The following is a 17,154-nucleotide window of genomic DNA, read 5'->3' on the forward strand; positions in this document are numbered from 1 at the left end:
AGAAAAGCTCATTTGGAATTAAAATGTTTGGATATCATTTCATAAATAGCAACCTAACAACATAGTGTTAGTTACTTTTTTACATCTGTTCTTTTTTCCATGTTGTGTTGCTTGGGGGGATTGCATGGGATGCATTACTGTAGCCTACTCAGCAGCATGTACAGTAATAATCCACACGATAAAAAAGAAAATCGTAAAACAATAATCCACGGACACGATCATTTTTCATGGCCCAATCCGACCTCATCCTATGTTATAAAGAGTAAAATCCACATAGGAATCGTTGTAGAACCACTATAGTTTGTCATTAAAACAACACAGGCGGGCGCCGCCATCTTGCTCAGAGACGAGCGCTGAGTGGTGAGCGGAGCGCAGCCTGGAGACCAGAGACGTTTAGAGAGAGAGTGACGACAACATACCGTTCAGTGACTCATCAACACGTATCAACACACAGGTGTACTACATGTTCTGATTGAGCAAGGGGAAGCAGCGGACAAATCAATGATTTCATTATAAACTAGTCTGTAGGCCTACGTACCGGTAGATTGCAATTGAATAAAACCATAATTTATAGGCCTACACTACACATAGCCTACTGTAGTACTGTGTGTAGTCAAGTGGCTAAACCCCACAGTTTACCGTTACAGGCGATAGAAAATGTAATGTCAAGCAGAGCCATGCAGTGCACGTGAACTGCATATGCCGATGTTAGCAGCTCACTCCATATAATTTAATAAAAGCATATAAAAAACATGAATTATACACCCAATGAAAATTTACACTTCACGGATTATAGGCCATTTGGAATTAGAACAATCGGTTGAAGATTGTCCGAGTATTGCATTATTCAAATATCAACTTTTCTTTTTGCGGCGAGTACGTTTTTTATAGTACTATACTTGGCTGGCGCACGCCACGCACCGAAAATGGATCATCTGCAAGCTCACAAAGCGCTGTCATGCAACACTTGGAGCTTGTAGATACACGGATGACAATAAACATTACACAGAATATATACCACTTTGCATTAAAACAATTGGTTGTGCATAGGAGGCACTTGTGAAACTATAGCCTAGATTTATTTTATGGATGTGGAGGACTGGTGTTGCGCTGTTGTGAGGTGATCGAGTGGCGTGCGGAGATCTGCAAACTCAACACGGTGAACACGCATACAATAATATAAATGAGGGCTGAGGCTGATTAAGTTTGCAAATAACGGCCAATGGGCACTTATATGGACCGAGGGCGGTTATTTGAAGGAGGCGGTTATTACACAAAATGGTGTCAGAACCTGGGCCGTTATTAGGTGCTATTTGAGCATGCATGGGCTGTTATTTGGTAATATACGGTAATCAATAAATTAATCAATTCATTGTATTTACCGTTTTACTTATGAATGAATTGTGTTCTTTCAGGTGAGGCAGTTTTGGGAACACACATTCCGGTGTAAATTTTCACCCCTTCCACCAGAGTGGGTGGACGCTGGTGGAAGGGTGTGTACTGGACAAGAGGACCTGGGAACAGCAGAAACTACACTGTTGGATGTGTCTGACCTCAGGGGAGAGTACAATGTGTACAAGGCTGTGTATGCTCTGGCCCACGCCCTCCATGAGATGTTGCAGTGTGTGCCAGGAAGAGGGCCTTTCCCTGGGCACAGCTGTGCCAGTTTGCAGACAATACAGCCATGGCAGGTGGGATATTAACAGTTTGACTGTTTTTTACGATTAACCCGCATTTTAATCAACCCCCCTTCACTGCCGAGATTGTTGTATTACCTTTAGAGCATACGCTGAATTATTTGGGCTTTTAATCCGCGAAAATCCATCAAAAAAAGCTCCCGTGGTTTGTTATGATCTGTGTGTAGCATCCACCATCTTGGTGCACCCGGAAGACGCACACAAGATTGGTTTCAATGAGGCGTTGCAGCCAATGCATTTCCATTGGCCTCAATTTCCCAGAAGCCCTAGCAGCCCACAGCATGTGACGATTTCCGGTTTCGTCATCACAGCGAAGGAATCCAGTCTCATACTCCGCGACGAAGACGGATTTTCTTTTGATTCATTACATTACGGCGGATTAAACACATAAAACAAAAGGCGGGTATGTCCGATACGGCAGCGACATTAACCTGGAGTAATCCATTCGGGGCACGGAAACTGTTAATTCAGTTAACCTGTAGGATTATTTTTATTTATTGTTTATTTGCACATTTAAAAACAACACATTTGAAAAAACAACATATTATTGGGTTGTGCAGGTGAGACAGGTGACATTCACACCAGAAAGCTTTACTGCGATTAAAACAAATCCTGCTGCTTATTGTCAGAAAGTTCGCTTCGTTTGGCAGGTGTGAAGCATCATTCGAATCCTAATGCGCATCAAATAATCGCATTCTACTTCGACCAAAATGGGGGTTTCGATTCGTTTCCAATCGCACTTGAATAACATTCGGTGCAGGTGTAAATGCAATCTGCAGCAAATAAAGGAAACGAAGCAAACAATGTGGCGGGTGAGGAGTTAAACACAGTTGGAGACGGAGAAGGCATATTTTACGCAGCACAAAGATGTCCCGTTACCGTGGATAGACGCGGTCGAATGAGAAGACCGAAGCCCTGGGTGAAATGATGACGAGTACATTAATCAATTTCTTAAGGAAACACATAAAAACACTGAGGTGTAGCCTACATAATATTCTGCCCAAAGGAACAGTGCGTGCGGAGGGGGAGAGAGAGAGAGAGAGAGAGCGAGAGCGGTCCATTCCCAGACGGCACGAAACATGCACGTTGAGTAGAATTTTAACACCATAGATTTAACTGTGTAGGCTATAGTTTATGAATTGAACACATTGATAAAATTCCCTGCTGCGTTTCCTTGCTGCGCTTGACACAGCCAGTGTGAAGGCAAACCGCAGCAAATTAAATATGCAAGAATCGCAACTTCTCCGCCCATTCGCATCAATTTACAATTACAATTTACAATTTAGGCATTTAGCAGACGCTCTTAATCCAGAGCGACTTTGTTGAGTTTCACAGCTGTCTTAGCGTGTTGTACCAGAAATATAAAGTGAAGAAATATAGACGGAGGAATAACACTGCTGAAGTAAATAAATAAACACACCAGGAGGCATCAGCTATGTGTTGCTGGATCAGTACGTCACTCGTCACTGAGTTGGTTTATTTACACCGGTTATATAGACATAGTTAACAAGCACTTCCTGTCTGGGCTTTGTTACTTCACAATAAGATAACTCAATAATAAAATATATATATACAATTCAGATCATATTCCAACAGACTTGCATTAAGCAATAACAAAAACTAAGAATGTAACAGTGGAGTATCTATGTAAACTATACATACTATACTATATTATATATTATGCATGTGTACTATAAAGTGCTATGCTGGCTATATGTACTATGTACTATAAAGCTATGTACTATAAAGTGCACACTACACTTTGTCCTTTTTATCATTCATTCATTTTTTAAGAGCCTGCCCAGGGACTACAGATGAAATTTTGCTTTGGCTAACTCTGGCCCATTTACATTGATGTGAAAACTGACATGTTGATTAATGAGCTTTGTCCCTGTCAAATAAATAAATAAATAAATAAAATGCAATTCTAATGCTGTCCATGTAACAAGCTATTAGTCTGTTTAAAATACTATCTAAGTCTACATAAAGTGCTATCTAAGGGGCTAGGGTAGGGCAAGTGCTACGGGCCATGGTGGAGTCTGAAGAGGTGGGTTTTCAGACTACGGCGGAAGATTGGGAGTGAGGCTGCAGTTCTGACAGTGATGGGAAGTGCATTCCATAGTTTTGGAGCCAGAAGGGAGAAGAGTTTGGGACGTGTGGAGCTTTGTCCCCGCCTGGACGGGCGTGCCGGTGGTGGTATTGCTGTCATCCACCGGCTTAACATAAAATTAACCAAAATCCCCATCCAGCCCCCACCATCATTCGAATCCCTCACTTTTAAACTATCCGGCCCCAAACCCCTGGTCATCGCAGTCATTTATCGAGCCCCCAAACCCAACCCATCTTTTCTCTCCGACCTATCAGGATTTCTCACACAACTGTGTTCCATATCCCCATCTGTCACACTCCTTGGTGACTTCAATTTCCACGTGGAAAAATCCACTTGCACTGCTGCTTCTGAATTTATGGACATCCTGACACTATTCAATTTCACCCAACACATCGATTTCCCCACCCATACCCTCGACCTAGTCTGCTCCACCAACTCCAGTATCAGCCAAATATCTAGCACCAATTTTGGTGCTACCATCTCAGATCACTTTGCCATAGACTTCCACATTGACACCCCCCCCCCCCCCCCCCACGAGAAGCTAAAACGCACCATAAAGTTTCGGAAGTTAAAATCCATCAACTCCTCTTCTCTCTCCGTATCCCTCTCCGACGCCATCTCCATCTCCTCCTTCACACAGTCTGACTCCCCCACCGAACTGGTTAACATATTCAACACCACACTCTCCTCCTCCCTTGACCAGCTTGCACCCGTTCAAACCCGTTCTGTCTCATTCACCCACACTGCTCCCTGGTTCACGGTTGAACTCAGCAGCCTCAAGTCCAAGGGCCGGCAGCTGGAAAGGCTATCCAAGAGGACAGGGCTCACTGTCCACTCCGACATGCATAAAAAGCATATGCAGCTCTACAAGGACACCATCAACTCCACCCGCACCTCATACTACTCTGGAATCATTCAGTCAGGCAGTGGCAACCCCAGAGTACTTTTCTCCACAATAAACAAACTACTCAAACCCATGGACACCATTTCCCACTCCTTCACCACTGAAAAATGCAATAACTTCCTAACCTTCTTTCATGAGAAAATCACCAATATGCACAGCCAGCTGGCCACCCCTTGGTGTCATCCTTGACCCCACCCTCTCCTTCTAGCCCCATGTCAACCAGATCACCAAAACCGCCTTTTTCCACCTCCGTAACATTGCCCGCCTTCGTCCCATGCTATCCCACACTGCCGCTGAAACACTCATTCATGCATTTATCACATCCAGACTTGACTACTGCAATAGCCTCCTGTATGGCGTCACCACCAAGGTCCTCAAAAAACTACAATATGTTCAAAATTCCGCCGCCCGCCTACTCACCAGAACCAGATCCAGGGACCACATCACACCCATCCTCCGTGAACTCCACTGGCTCCCAGTCAAGTCCAGAATTCAATTCAAAATACTCACCATCACCTACAAAACCCTCAACAACTCATCAACCGCCATGTCCCCTCCCGCTCCCTCAGGTCAAGCACTGCCAACCAACTTTAACCCCACAAATCCAACAAACGGACATGGGGAGACAGGGCCTTCGCAGTGGCTGCCCCTTCTCTCTGGAACTCACTCCCAACTCACATCAGAGCTGCCCCCACCCTCGAAATGTTCAAAAGCACACTCAAAACCCACCTTTTCAAACTGGCTTTCCCTACATAACCCCCCCCCCCCCCCCCCCCCACACACACACACAGACACACACACCCTTCTTGTTTGTCCCTCTTTTGATTTATAGTTTTTAACCTTTTAAACCCTTTTAAATAGTTTTAATAGTTTTCTAATAAATATGTCTGAACTTCTTTCTGTAAAGCGACTTTGGGTACCCAGAAAAGCGCTATATAAATCGTATATATTATTATTATTATTTTGTCCCGGCGTTTTTAGTGAAGGTACCTCCAACTTCCCTGCATTGGCTGATCTGTGTGTGCGGGAGGGTTTGTAGGGTACGATCATACTTGTGAGATATGGGGGAGCCATGCCTTTGGTTGCTTTGAATGCCAGCATCAGAGTTTTGTATTCTGTGCGGGCAGCGACCGGGAGCCAATGGAGGGAGCGGAGAAGGGGGGGACGTTTGATAATTTTGTCTGGTTGAAGACCAAGCGAGCTGCGGCATTTTGGATCAGTTGGAGGGGCATAAGTGCACATGCCGGTAGGCCAGTAAGGAGGGAGTCAAGTTTTGACAAGACTGTTGTCTCGATTAGGAGCTGGGCTGACTCCTGGGTGAGGAACGGTCTAATTCGTTGTTATTGTTATTCGTATGTTATAGAGTGTAAACCTACCGGATCGAGTGACAGGCAGCTGTGATGTGTGTTTTGAACGAGAGCTGACTGTCCAGGACAACACCAAGGTTCCTGGCTGTCAGGACAGACTTTACCAGGGCGCTGTCTACGGAGATAGTTAGCTTCCGCATAGGGCAGGACTTAGCTGGGAAGAACAGAAGCTCAGTCTTGTCTGGGTTCAGCTTGAGGTGGTTGGAAGACATCCACTGTGAGATGTCAGCCAGGCATGCAGTTCATGCAGAGGGGGGAAGGATATAAACAGTTGTGTGTCATCGGCATAGCAGTGATAGGATATATTGTGAGCAGAGATGATAGTGCGAAGGGATTTAGTGTACAGTGAGAAGAGGAAGGGACCAAGTACAAATCCCTGTGTTTGGAGGGTACGGGGGGATGATAGCAAAACTTTCCAAGAAACCTGGTAGGTCCGGTCAGAGAGGTAGGAGGAGAACCGAACAGATCAGATCAGCTAGGGTGTCTAAGAGCAGCTGGTGGTTCACTGTGTCAAATGCCGCCGATAGGTCTTGGATAATCAGGACTGCAGAGTGGGAAGCAGCCTGGGCAGCATGTAGTGCTTCTGTGACTGCGAGGAGTGCAGTTTCCGTGGAGTGTGCCTTCTTGAATCCTGACTGGTTGGGATCCAGCAGGTTGTTCTGTGAGAGATGGAGAGAAAGCAGATTAGAGACAACACATTCAAGGGTTTTGGAAAGAAAGGAAAGGAGTGATACCGGTCTGTAGTTCTTGACATCTGAGGGGTCAAGAGTTGTTTTTTTGAGGAGTGGTGATACCCTGGCTGACTTGAAGGCACATGGGACGCAGCCTGAGGTTACTGGGGTGTTGATGATGGAGGTGATGAAGGGGAGCAGGTCAGGTGCGATGGTCTGGAAGATTGGAGACGGGACGGGGTCGAGAGGACAGGTGGTAGGTCTAGTGGATGTGACAAGTTTCAGGACCTCGTCTGGGGACAGAGGAGAGAGGAGAGGAGGTCTGTTATGGTTAGCATTGGTTGAGTCGAGTGCTTCTTTATGGGGGAGGGGGGTAAAGGACCTACTGATATCATCAACCTTCTTTTCGAACTAAGTGGCAAAGGCCTCCGCGGTGAGGGATGAGGGTTGAGGAGGGAGGAGAAAGAGTTGGGTTAGAAGTGCAGGTTTGGAAGAAGGAGGTTTTAGCAGTGGTTAGTGAGAGGGAGAAGGCAGAGAGGAGTAAGTGAAAGTGGGAGAGATCATCTGGTAGCTTTTCTTGTGCCACTTCCTTTCAGCTGCCCTGAGAGGTGTTCGTTCAGATCTGAGGGTTTCAGATAACCAGAGGGCCGGTGGGGATGAGCAAGCTGGCCTGGTCGAGAGAGGGCAGTGTTGGTCAAATGCAGATGAGATAAAGGAGAGGAAGGATGTGGTTGCGGAGTCGGGTGAGAGGGAGGGGAAGGACTCCAGGGAGGGTAGAGAGGAGAGAATAGAGGATGAGAGGGAGGAGGGGTTTAGGGACTTGAGATTGCGTCGAGTGGTGGTGGTCGGAGGGAGAGTAGGTTTAGGTGGGAGAGTAGAGAGAGAGAGGGAGAAGGTTATGAAGTGGTGGTCAGACCTAATTAAGGGGGTAACAGAGAGTGTGGAGAGGGAGCAGGCTCTGCAGAACACGAGGTCCAAAACATTACCAGCCTTGTGAGTGGGAGGGGAGGGAGATAGGGAGAGGTCAAATGAGGATAGGAGGGACGTAACAGGAAGATACTTCTCTGCCGTAGGTAGGTTAAAGTTACCCAGTAGAATCAGGGGGGTGCCACCCTCCGGAAACGAGCTGATCAGAGTCTAGTTCTTCCAGGAAGTTCCCAAGGGTTCCTGGGGGGCGATAGAGCACAATGAGGGTGAGGGGGACTGGTTGTGATATTGAGATAGCATGAGCCAGTGAGCTGGGTATATGAGATTTGAGGGATTACTGTGGTGGGGGAAGTAGTGTCTGGGGCGACATGAAAAGGTCAGGATAGGGATGGTGGGAAAACACATAGTACACAAATAAATTAAAATATATATAATATATATATAATGAATATATATATATATATATATATATATATATATATATATATATATATATATATATATATATAAAATAAGAATAAGAAGAAGATTGATACAAAACCCTGGGAGGCTGCCTCCTTCGTTAGATGTGTCTGGATGTCCGGGTCTTTGGGTTGGGCACCAGGCTAAAGTGGTCGTTGGTCAGCCGGTGTGCGCTATGGATCAAGGTTCATTCACGTGTGTACTAACAGGGCAGTATGTATAGAAGACAGGGAGGAAGTAAAAGAACCAAGAGCAGAGATGGTTGAAGAGTAGAGGGGTAGCTTTAATGGATAGTTTATAGGGGTTAGAATAGTATAAGTGCAAAAGGAACGGAGTGTGTTTCTCTACCTGTGTGTGTATGCAGAGTGTCAAAGTTTAAACAGCTGTGGAGCTGTTTATCACCTTGTCTCTGCGACCGTGAGTGAGTCAGTGATCTGAGAGCAGATACTGTATATACTGCCTGAGGCTTTAATTAAAGCCTTGATCTAGCCAGCAGGGGGGTTCAAGTACAGTCTATTTGTTCTGCCTGATGGCTGATTAAAAATTCAGATCAAAAGAGTCACTCCCACCAGGTCTTAAAAGTACCTACAGAGTAAGAGAGAAGTAAGAGAAAATACAAGATGACAGAATATTAGCAGAGAGGGTATAAAAAACAATGCAGACAAACAGAAACAAAAAACATATAACAAAAAAACACAGAAAGGCAGAGTGGTAAAAAGGAGTGAGAATGAAAGAGATAGTTTTTAAGGGGTTAGAATAGTATCAGTGCTAAAGAACAGTGTGTTTCTCTACCTGTGTGTGTATGCAGAGTGTCAACTAGCATGTCTGAAATAAAATCACTACTAATAAGACTGCTAAGGGTCAAGATGACCGTGTTTTTCGTGCAATTCCATTGGCTACTCTCTCCCGAGTGCATGCCTTTCATCCGACGGAGCATTGGTCCGAACGACAACCTACCTCCTCCCTCACCCTAACCCTAACCTCCCCCGGGGCAGACACCTAAACCTAACCGCAACCCTCTCCCGACCCGCAGCGCACCTCGGATTAGTTAGACCGGCAGCTGCAGGAATAGGTGGATTGATTATGACAGCTCCGTTCCGCTGCTCTGTCGGTCCGTTCGGCAGCCGCGGTCCAGCCGCCGCAACTGCCGGTAACAGCCGCGGCGCTGCCGGGGGGGAAGAGCAGCATGTGTTAGGGGATTATGACACTCCACTAACGCTCCATCCCGTGGCCGCCGCTTCTCGCAGCAACTGCCGGTAAACTGCCGGTAACAACTCCCGGGAGAAGGGGCGGCAGATGCAAGGGAAACTGGGGTGTTATGACACTCGACTGCCATTCGCTTCCGCGGCAGTGCGCTTGGTCCGACATGCGTTGCGTCGTGCTTGCGGTTATGGTTAGGGTAAGGGTTTGGGGTAGAGTGTTAGACTGATGTCGCCGGAAAATGCACTCGCACTCTCTCCTACATTGAAGAGGCTGACTTTTGAAGGTGGTCTGTATAGACAAATTCAAAAACGGGTCTCATAGTCGCAGCTTACGTATTTCCTGTAGGCGGACTCAACGTCGCTGCGGGGTTTAAACCCTCACCAGGCGCATCTCTTCTACTACAGTGAATGGTAAAGTGACTGATGTTAGTCTGCCTCAAACGTTACTCTTTTACGTGCTTTTTACTAACATTACAAAGATGCCCAGAACATCGAGATGAACCTGTGTAGTTTCTGGCTGCTCCAACAGTAGTGGCAACATTCCAAAAAAAATAAAAACGGAATGTCAAAATATCCACCACGGTAGACCAGAGCCATTGAGTAATGGTTGAGACGAAGCAGTGAAAGGTCCTGAAAGATACATAACGTCAGTCTTACCCAATACCCAATCTTTCTGTTTTATGAACACAAGGCTGCTGTACTTTATACCTCATACTAAGCAGTAATGGTCTCAACCATTACTCAATGGCTCTGGTCTCAGCTACCGCGGTGGATATTTTGACATTCCGCTTTTTTTTTTTTTTTTTTTTTTAATGTCACTGTAGTAGAAGAGATGCGCCTGGTGAGGGTTTAAACCCCGCCGCTACATCGAGTCCGTCTACAGGAAATACGTAAGCTGAGACCCGTTTCTGAATTCGTCTATAGGGGGCAGGTGGTAATCACATGTTCTTCTGAAGGTGGTCTGTATAGGGGGCAGGTGGTAATTACATGTTCTTCTGAATGTGGCATTTTAAATAAAATACACGTTTACCGTTGTGTCTTCTTGTCTAGAAATGCGGTCATGCTTCTCTTCATTATGCAAAAATCACACAAAATGCAGAAGTCTTCCTCACTCCTAATTCTCAACAAATGTGGGTAACATTATCGTTTTGTTCAAAGGCAATGCATAATGTATGTAAGGGGTAGAGCACATGATTTAGTAATGAGGCTGGTGGTGGCAACTCAGCAACAGGAACACCCCTTGCACAGTGCTTAAATCCCCATAGTGTGTAGCGTGACTTGGGCACATAATAGGACCCTATAAGTATGTTTCTAAAGTATCTTGCTCTTCATGATTTTGCTAATCACCATTTCTAGCTTCTCTATTACCTGGAAAAGGTCAACTTCACCACATCTGGTGGTGATCGTGTATACTTTGATGAGAATGGTGATGCTTTACCAATCTTCGATATATTGAACTGGGCGTGGCTCCCTGATGGAAGCACAAATATTCACAACGTAGGTGTGTTCAAGATGACAGCCTCCGGAGATGAAGAACTCACCCTCGATGAAGACAGAATCTTCTGGAACTTTCAATCCGCAAAAGTAATTTCAGCTTTCTAAAATGTTTAATTGAGCTCATGATGTGAATGAAATTTATATTTAAACTGATAATTTTGACTTTCCTCTGCAGCCTCCTCGGTCGGTGTGCAGTGAGAGCTGTTCTCCTGGAACCCGTGTGGCCAGAAGGAAAGGAGAACCTGTCTGCTGCTACGACTGCATTGCTTGTTCTGAGGGAGAGTTCAGCAATGAGACAGGTAGGGTTACATAATGTAGCTACAGTATATGTACAGAAGGTTATAAGAAGATACGTGAGTGTCCCTTTAATCTTGTCCTATTTGTTAGACTCTACAGAGTGCACCGTGTGTCCAGAGGACTTCTGGTCCAGTCCCCAGCGTGACCACTGTGTCCCTAAGAGCATTGAGTTCCTGTCCTACCATGAGGACCTGGGGATCTCCTTAACAACCATCTCATTGCTAGGAACATTTGTCTGTGCTATTGTCCTGGGGATCTTTGTTTATCATAAAGAGACGCCAATGGTCCGCGCCAACAACTCAGAAATCAGTTTCCAACTCTTGATTTCACTCAAACTATGTTTCTTGTGCTCACTCTTGTTCATTGGTCGTCCCAGACTCTGGACTTGTCAGCTGAGGCATGCAATATTTGGGATCAGCTTTGTGCTGTGTGTCTCCTGCATCCTGGTAAAGACTATGGTGGTGCTGGCTGTGTTCAAGGCCTCCAAGCCTGGTGGTGCAGACATCATTAAGTGGTTTGGTCCTATGCAGCAGAGAGGAACAGTTCTGATTCTTACTTCAATCCAGGCAATAATCTGCACAGTCTGGCTTGTGTCTGCCTCACCGACTCCTCATAAAAACACACAATACTATTCTGAAAAGATAGTCTATGAGTGCAATGTTGGATCAACAGTTGGATTTGCGGTGTTACTAGGTTATATTGGCTTACTAGCACTCCTCAGTTTCCTCCTAGCATTCATGGTAAGGAATCTTCCAGACAACTTTAATGAAGCTAAGTTAATTACTTTCAGCATGTTGATCTTCTGTGCCGTGTGGATAGCCTTCATACCAGCATATATCAGCGCTCCAGGCAAATATGCAGATGTAGTGGAGGTGTTTGCTATTTTAGCATCTAGTTTGGGCATTTTGGTGGCGCTGTTTGGACCAAAGTGTTATATAATCATTTTGAAACCTGAGAGAAACACTAAGAAGTCCATCATGGGTCATGCCACCAAGACGTAGAAGCAGACATTTTTACGTTCCGTCTGATAAGCTTTATTATTGATACCAAACCGGATAGCTGATTTCTTCTTTTTTGCATGGCCTTTCCTTCTTTAGTGATCCTAGACCAGATCGCGCATCCTCCCTGCCGTTCACCTCCCTTTATACAGGCTGACTAAAAAGCTAACTCGAAATCTACGGAGCTCTCCACACTGCGCAAAAAACATGGAATACAGATGCTATTACAGGAAACTGCCATGGTTTGGATAAAACACGCAATGTTCGGAGGTCTTTGCTGATTATCTGGTGATCTAGATGGGAACATTGGCGCTTTCTATAGCAAGGATGGCTTCATTTTAGCTTGGCAGTCTGCGGTTGACTATGCGTCCACCAGGTGGCAGTAGATGGGTTAAATTCACATTATGTGTATTTTATTACAATACGTGTATTGGATATACAGTATAGTATATATATATATATATATATATATATATATATATATATATATATATATATATATATATATATATATATATATTGCTGATAACCTTGTTAGGAATAGTCTGTTTTCTACCATATTAAACTACATCTAGTCAGAGATACAAACATCTATTATCTGTGATAAAGGAGAAGTTGATTACCCTCCCTCAAAGACTGTTTGTTGATGTTAGAGCTATATTGTCAATAAACCATGTGCACCTCTCCATTATCTGTGGGTCAAAATAGAAAATACTACAAGTATGTACAGTAAGAGGCAAATTATGTATCGGTAGCATTACTTTGTGAAGGCCTCTGGTTTCAATGGGTTAAAGCTGCTTTGATTAATATTTTCAAAAACATATTTCAAAACATACAAGAGATATTATTATAATAAAAAAAGACGGTTTGGACATACACGGTTTCCACCCGGCAGTGTGGATATGTAGAATGTGTTGGTTGTCATGTCATCTTTAAGGCTCAGTCCTTGTACAGCCGGCCCACTTTTACCACGCCCCCAGAGTGGCTGGCCAACATTAAAACCAAGCTACCCTTCTGGCCAAAGCTGGAACTTCAGGACATTCATGGAGGTGGACGGACGTTCAGTGACGTCATGACGCAAAAGTTTAAGTCAAATCTCATCAAATCATATCAAACTTTATTTCTAGAGCACATTTACAAAGACCAGAAGGTCAACCAAAGTGCTTTACACGATCATGAAACAAGCATACAATCAACACAAACAGCATAGTAAAACAACATCAAAGCAACAGAAATATTACACAGGTTAATTAGGTCAAACATCATTGAAAGCCAGGGAGAAGAGATGGGTTTTAAGTAAAGACGTAAAGGCCTCTAAGGAGAGGGCAGATTTCTAGGGGATTCACTGAGAGGGACTCATTGGAACCGTTTCCGAATACGGTTGCCTGGTCCCCGATGGCCATGATTCACATTGCCCGAGATTCAACAGCGCACCTGGGTACACTTGCATAACACACTTAGATCCTCCAGGTGGCGGTGTGCTTGATGGCTGGCGCGCACGGACACTGACCATCAACTCTGTGACATTGTCTCCAATAAATCCCGACACACTGCATTGCATTGCATTGCCTCTTTGGCTCGTTGGCGTTATACTACTTCACTGTCAACCTGGCTGCTATTCACCGTGTCAGTCAGTTCTGTGCTCCAGTGTCGTGTTTGATATTAGTTTGCTATGCTACTTTAGCATTATTATTATTTTGTTTTACTTTGGAAACTATGCCAAGCAAAGCCCAAGAGCCACGTGTAGTCCGCAGAATAAGATCAGCACGCACTGCGGTGCTGCGCTATAATGCGTACAGTGCGCTATACGTATACAGTGTAGGCACTCACGCACGCATGCACGCACGCACACACATCCAAATTTGTATTAATTTCCTACTGTACTGTGTACTGAGGCTGTACACATATCCGCCTCACATCACATCAACTGTTGATAGTCGGTACATGTGTTGTTATGGCCATATATCTGTTCATTGATTTACATATTTAATATACCAAGCATACATTATGCATTTTTCAACATGGAAACAATTGATGATTATGCAAAGATGATTGTGATTATCTTAAATAATTGCGATTAGGTGATTATTTAATTAATTAATGTGAAGATTGAACATTTATCATAGGTGATTTTTGTTTACGTTTTTCATTAATTTAATTTGTGCTTTGTAATGGCATTGACATGACTCACATGCTGATGCCGTTTAGCTATAATGACTTAATAAATCATAGTGTATAGAACAAGTACTTGTCTTGCTTTTTATTGTGTTTATATTCTATTACTTAGCCATTGAGTTCTCACAGATGTGTACCCAGATAGTGTATGCTATTTTATACAAGCTGTAATCCTTGTTGATAATCATGGGCTGTAGGCAGTTCAGAAACCCGTCCACCAGTGACATCATCGATGGGGCATCCAAGCTAATAGAAACTGCAGGCTTTCTAATCGAGAAAAGTTGAAATGTGAAAATGGAAGCCATCGTTCTCACGATAATAATAATCAAAAGTATTGTTTAAAAAAAATCTGCCTAACAAAGATGTCAATGGTTCGAAGTTAACTATGGAATTGTGCGTTTTTTGTCTGTCAGTGTACTCAAAATTCCCATACATGGGGAAATCTTCCGTTATATTCTGCCCAGGTCTCGTGACATCACTATGACATCATCAGGTATGATAGTAAATCAGGATCATATAGTAAATGCGACCTGCTGTCGCAAATAAGGCCATATATGAAGATCCCTGATGTCATCAATATTAATATATGGATATATGTCAGAACCTGACATTCAATATGTTGATCCTTGACCATCCGTCCTTCCTCTTCGATGTCTCCCTTTTGACTGATACCTGTCCATTTAAACTCTAGAAGGGCCTGCCCCAAATGAATTAGTGCAGCCGGTGAAAACTAGAGTTCTAAACAGGTCCGAAAATTAAGTCCCGGCCCTTTAAACTGTCCCCCCCCTCATCAAACCCTGTACCCTGTACACACCTGTATTCCCTCAGGTGTCTTACTGGTACTGTATAGGCCTATTAACACACCTGTACGCCCTCAGGTGTCTTACTGGTACTGTATAGGCCTATTAACAATATTTACCATTTCAAGTTACCATTTCAGTGTTCTGTTCTGTCCGTTCTGTTCTCAATTCAAATCAATTCAGGGCTTTATTGGCAGCATGAGAAAACATTGCGAGTCAAAAGGCAACCGAATGAAGTGCGGTGGCGCCACCTAGTGGCTATCTTCTTTTTGAGTGGTTGCCACTCTAACTTTATTGGATAAAATACATATAGTCAATTAGACAAGCCTAAAACATACAGTATGTCCGTGTCCTTTTTATGGACTTCTCCTCTGCTTTGAATATGGTCCAACCCCGTATTCTCCTAAAACGCCTGTGTGACCTGAACGTCAGTAGTAATGTCATTCTGTGTGAACTGAACGTCAGTAGTAATGTCATTCTGTGGATTAGGGAGTTTCTGAGAGAGAGACCCCAACGAGTCTGTATTAATGACACTCTGTCTGACTGCCTTGTCCTAAACACTGGCGTTCCACAGGAGTGCGTTTTATCACCTCTGTTATTTTCCCTATACACAAATTAGTTGAAATACACCAACAAAGAGTTCTCTATCAGAACGTACGCTGATGACATGGCCTTGGTTGGACGTTTCCAGTCCCTCCTACTCCCAGCACACCGACCGTATTGCCACCTGGTTTGACCTTAATGTCCCTAAGACCAAGGAGCTGTGTTTGGGAGGGGGGGCAGGAGCAGATGGTCCAGGGTCCATCTTTACCTGTCCTATGAGTGGGGAGGAAGTGGAGCAGGTCAGTGACTTTAAATATCTGGGAACGACCATAGACAATAAATTCACCTTTCAGACCAATGCAGATAACATCTACAACTAGATAAAGTGCCCATTGGCAAAGGTCTCCACCAGGGCAGGGCAGGTTGTGGCCTCCTGGTGGCGCTATAATAGGCCAATGTGAAAAGGGTGCCATTTCTTCTTGCCTTGGATGGCAATTGGATGATTTGAGGCTTTTTGTTCAAAACGGGCCAATCCTGCATACGTTTAAAGCCAATGTTAGCCAATTAGGATGGAAAATGATATATCGGACAGATCCGTCTTGAATACATGACTATGAAGATAGTGTGTAAGCCAATCAGTGTAGAATCTGAGAAATCCAACAGACTCGTCTTGATCACATGACTACAGAGATCATGTGGACGGATTTGCGTGAGATTTGGATGAAATCTGTGGGACTAACATAAGCAATGTGTTTTACAGAAATCAGCTTCATGGTGGCGCTATAATCGGCAGATGTGGAGGGATGCAGGGACAATGTTTTTCCATGGCCTCTAGGGAGTGCGCATACATAAGTTGTATACAGATCGATGCAGTTATAGCTAAAAACAGGAATAGGCCTGTTATAGCGCCACCGTGAGGCTGATTTGGGGGGAACATTTGTGGCATGTCGTCCTCGGCCTAGTGGAAATGTGCATGTATAATTTCACGGAAATTGCACACTGTGTTTGTGATTTGTGGCATTTTTTCTAAACGGACCAATTGTGTGAGCTTTGGAAGCCAATCTTAGCCAATCAGGATGGAAGATGGGAAATGGTGCCGCTCCGTGTTGATCAAATGACTATGGAGATAGTGTATACCGAATTGTGTGATGTATGGATAAAATGTGTACGAGTAATCTACAGAAATGTGTTTTGCCTAAATTGGCCTCATGGTGGCGCTATAACAGGCCGTTGAGGAGTATTTGGGGCAGAGGTTCGTCGTTGGCATCCAGGGAGTGTGCAAAGTTTGGCATAGATCGGGCCAACGGTGCCGGAGATTAGCTGATAACGGAAGGACAGACGGACGGACAGACGGACGGAAGGACACACACACGGACAGAGTGCAAAACATACTCTCCCCCCATGCCTTCGGCCTGGTGGAGACAAAAAGGCAAGGCAGCGGCTTTATCTTCTGCTAGTAAACACACGCTGACCATGGTCTATAGATCACTCACTGAGAGTGTTC

At 44.4% G+C, this 17,154-nt stretch overlaps 1 protein-coding gene across 1 annotated transcript in view; it reads left to right on the top strand.

Moving 5' to 3' along the window:
* LOC310875453 (extracellular calcium-sensing receptor-like) overlaps positions 1-12,135 on the top strand; it is a gene marked incomplete at both ends in the record, with an annotated part of 37,666 nt that extends 25,531 nt beyond the window's left edge. Inside the window, 4 exons of the mRNA XM_083788688.1 lie at positions 1,416-1,691; positions 10,697-10,924; positions 11,013-11,136; positions 11,225-12,135. Of these exons, the coding sequence (XP_083644814.1) occupies positions 1,416-1,691; positions 10,697-10,924; positions 11,013-11,136; positions 11,225-12,135 (1,539 nt within the window). The remainder of the gene's footprint in view (positions 1-1,415; positions 1,692-10,696; positions 10,925-11,012; positions 11,137-11,224) is intronic.
* Positions 12,136-17,154: the final 5,019 nt, after the last annotated feature.

The sequence above is a fragment of the Protomyctophum parallelum genome (assembly GCF_964188405.1).
Source record: "Protomyctophum parallelum genome assembly, chromosome: 1".
In the NCBI taxonomy this organism is placed as follows: Eukaryota; Metazoa; Chordata; class Actinopteri; order Myctophiformes; family Myctophidae; genus Protomyctophum; species Protomyctophum parallelum.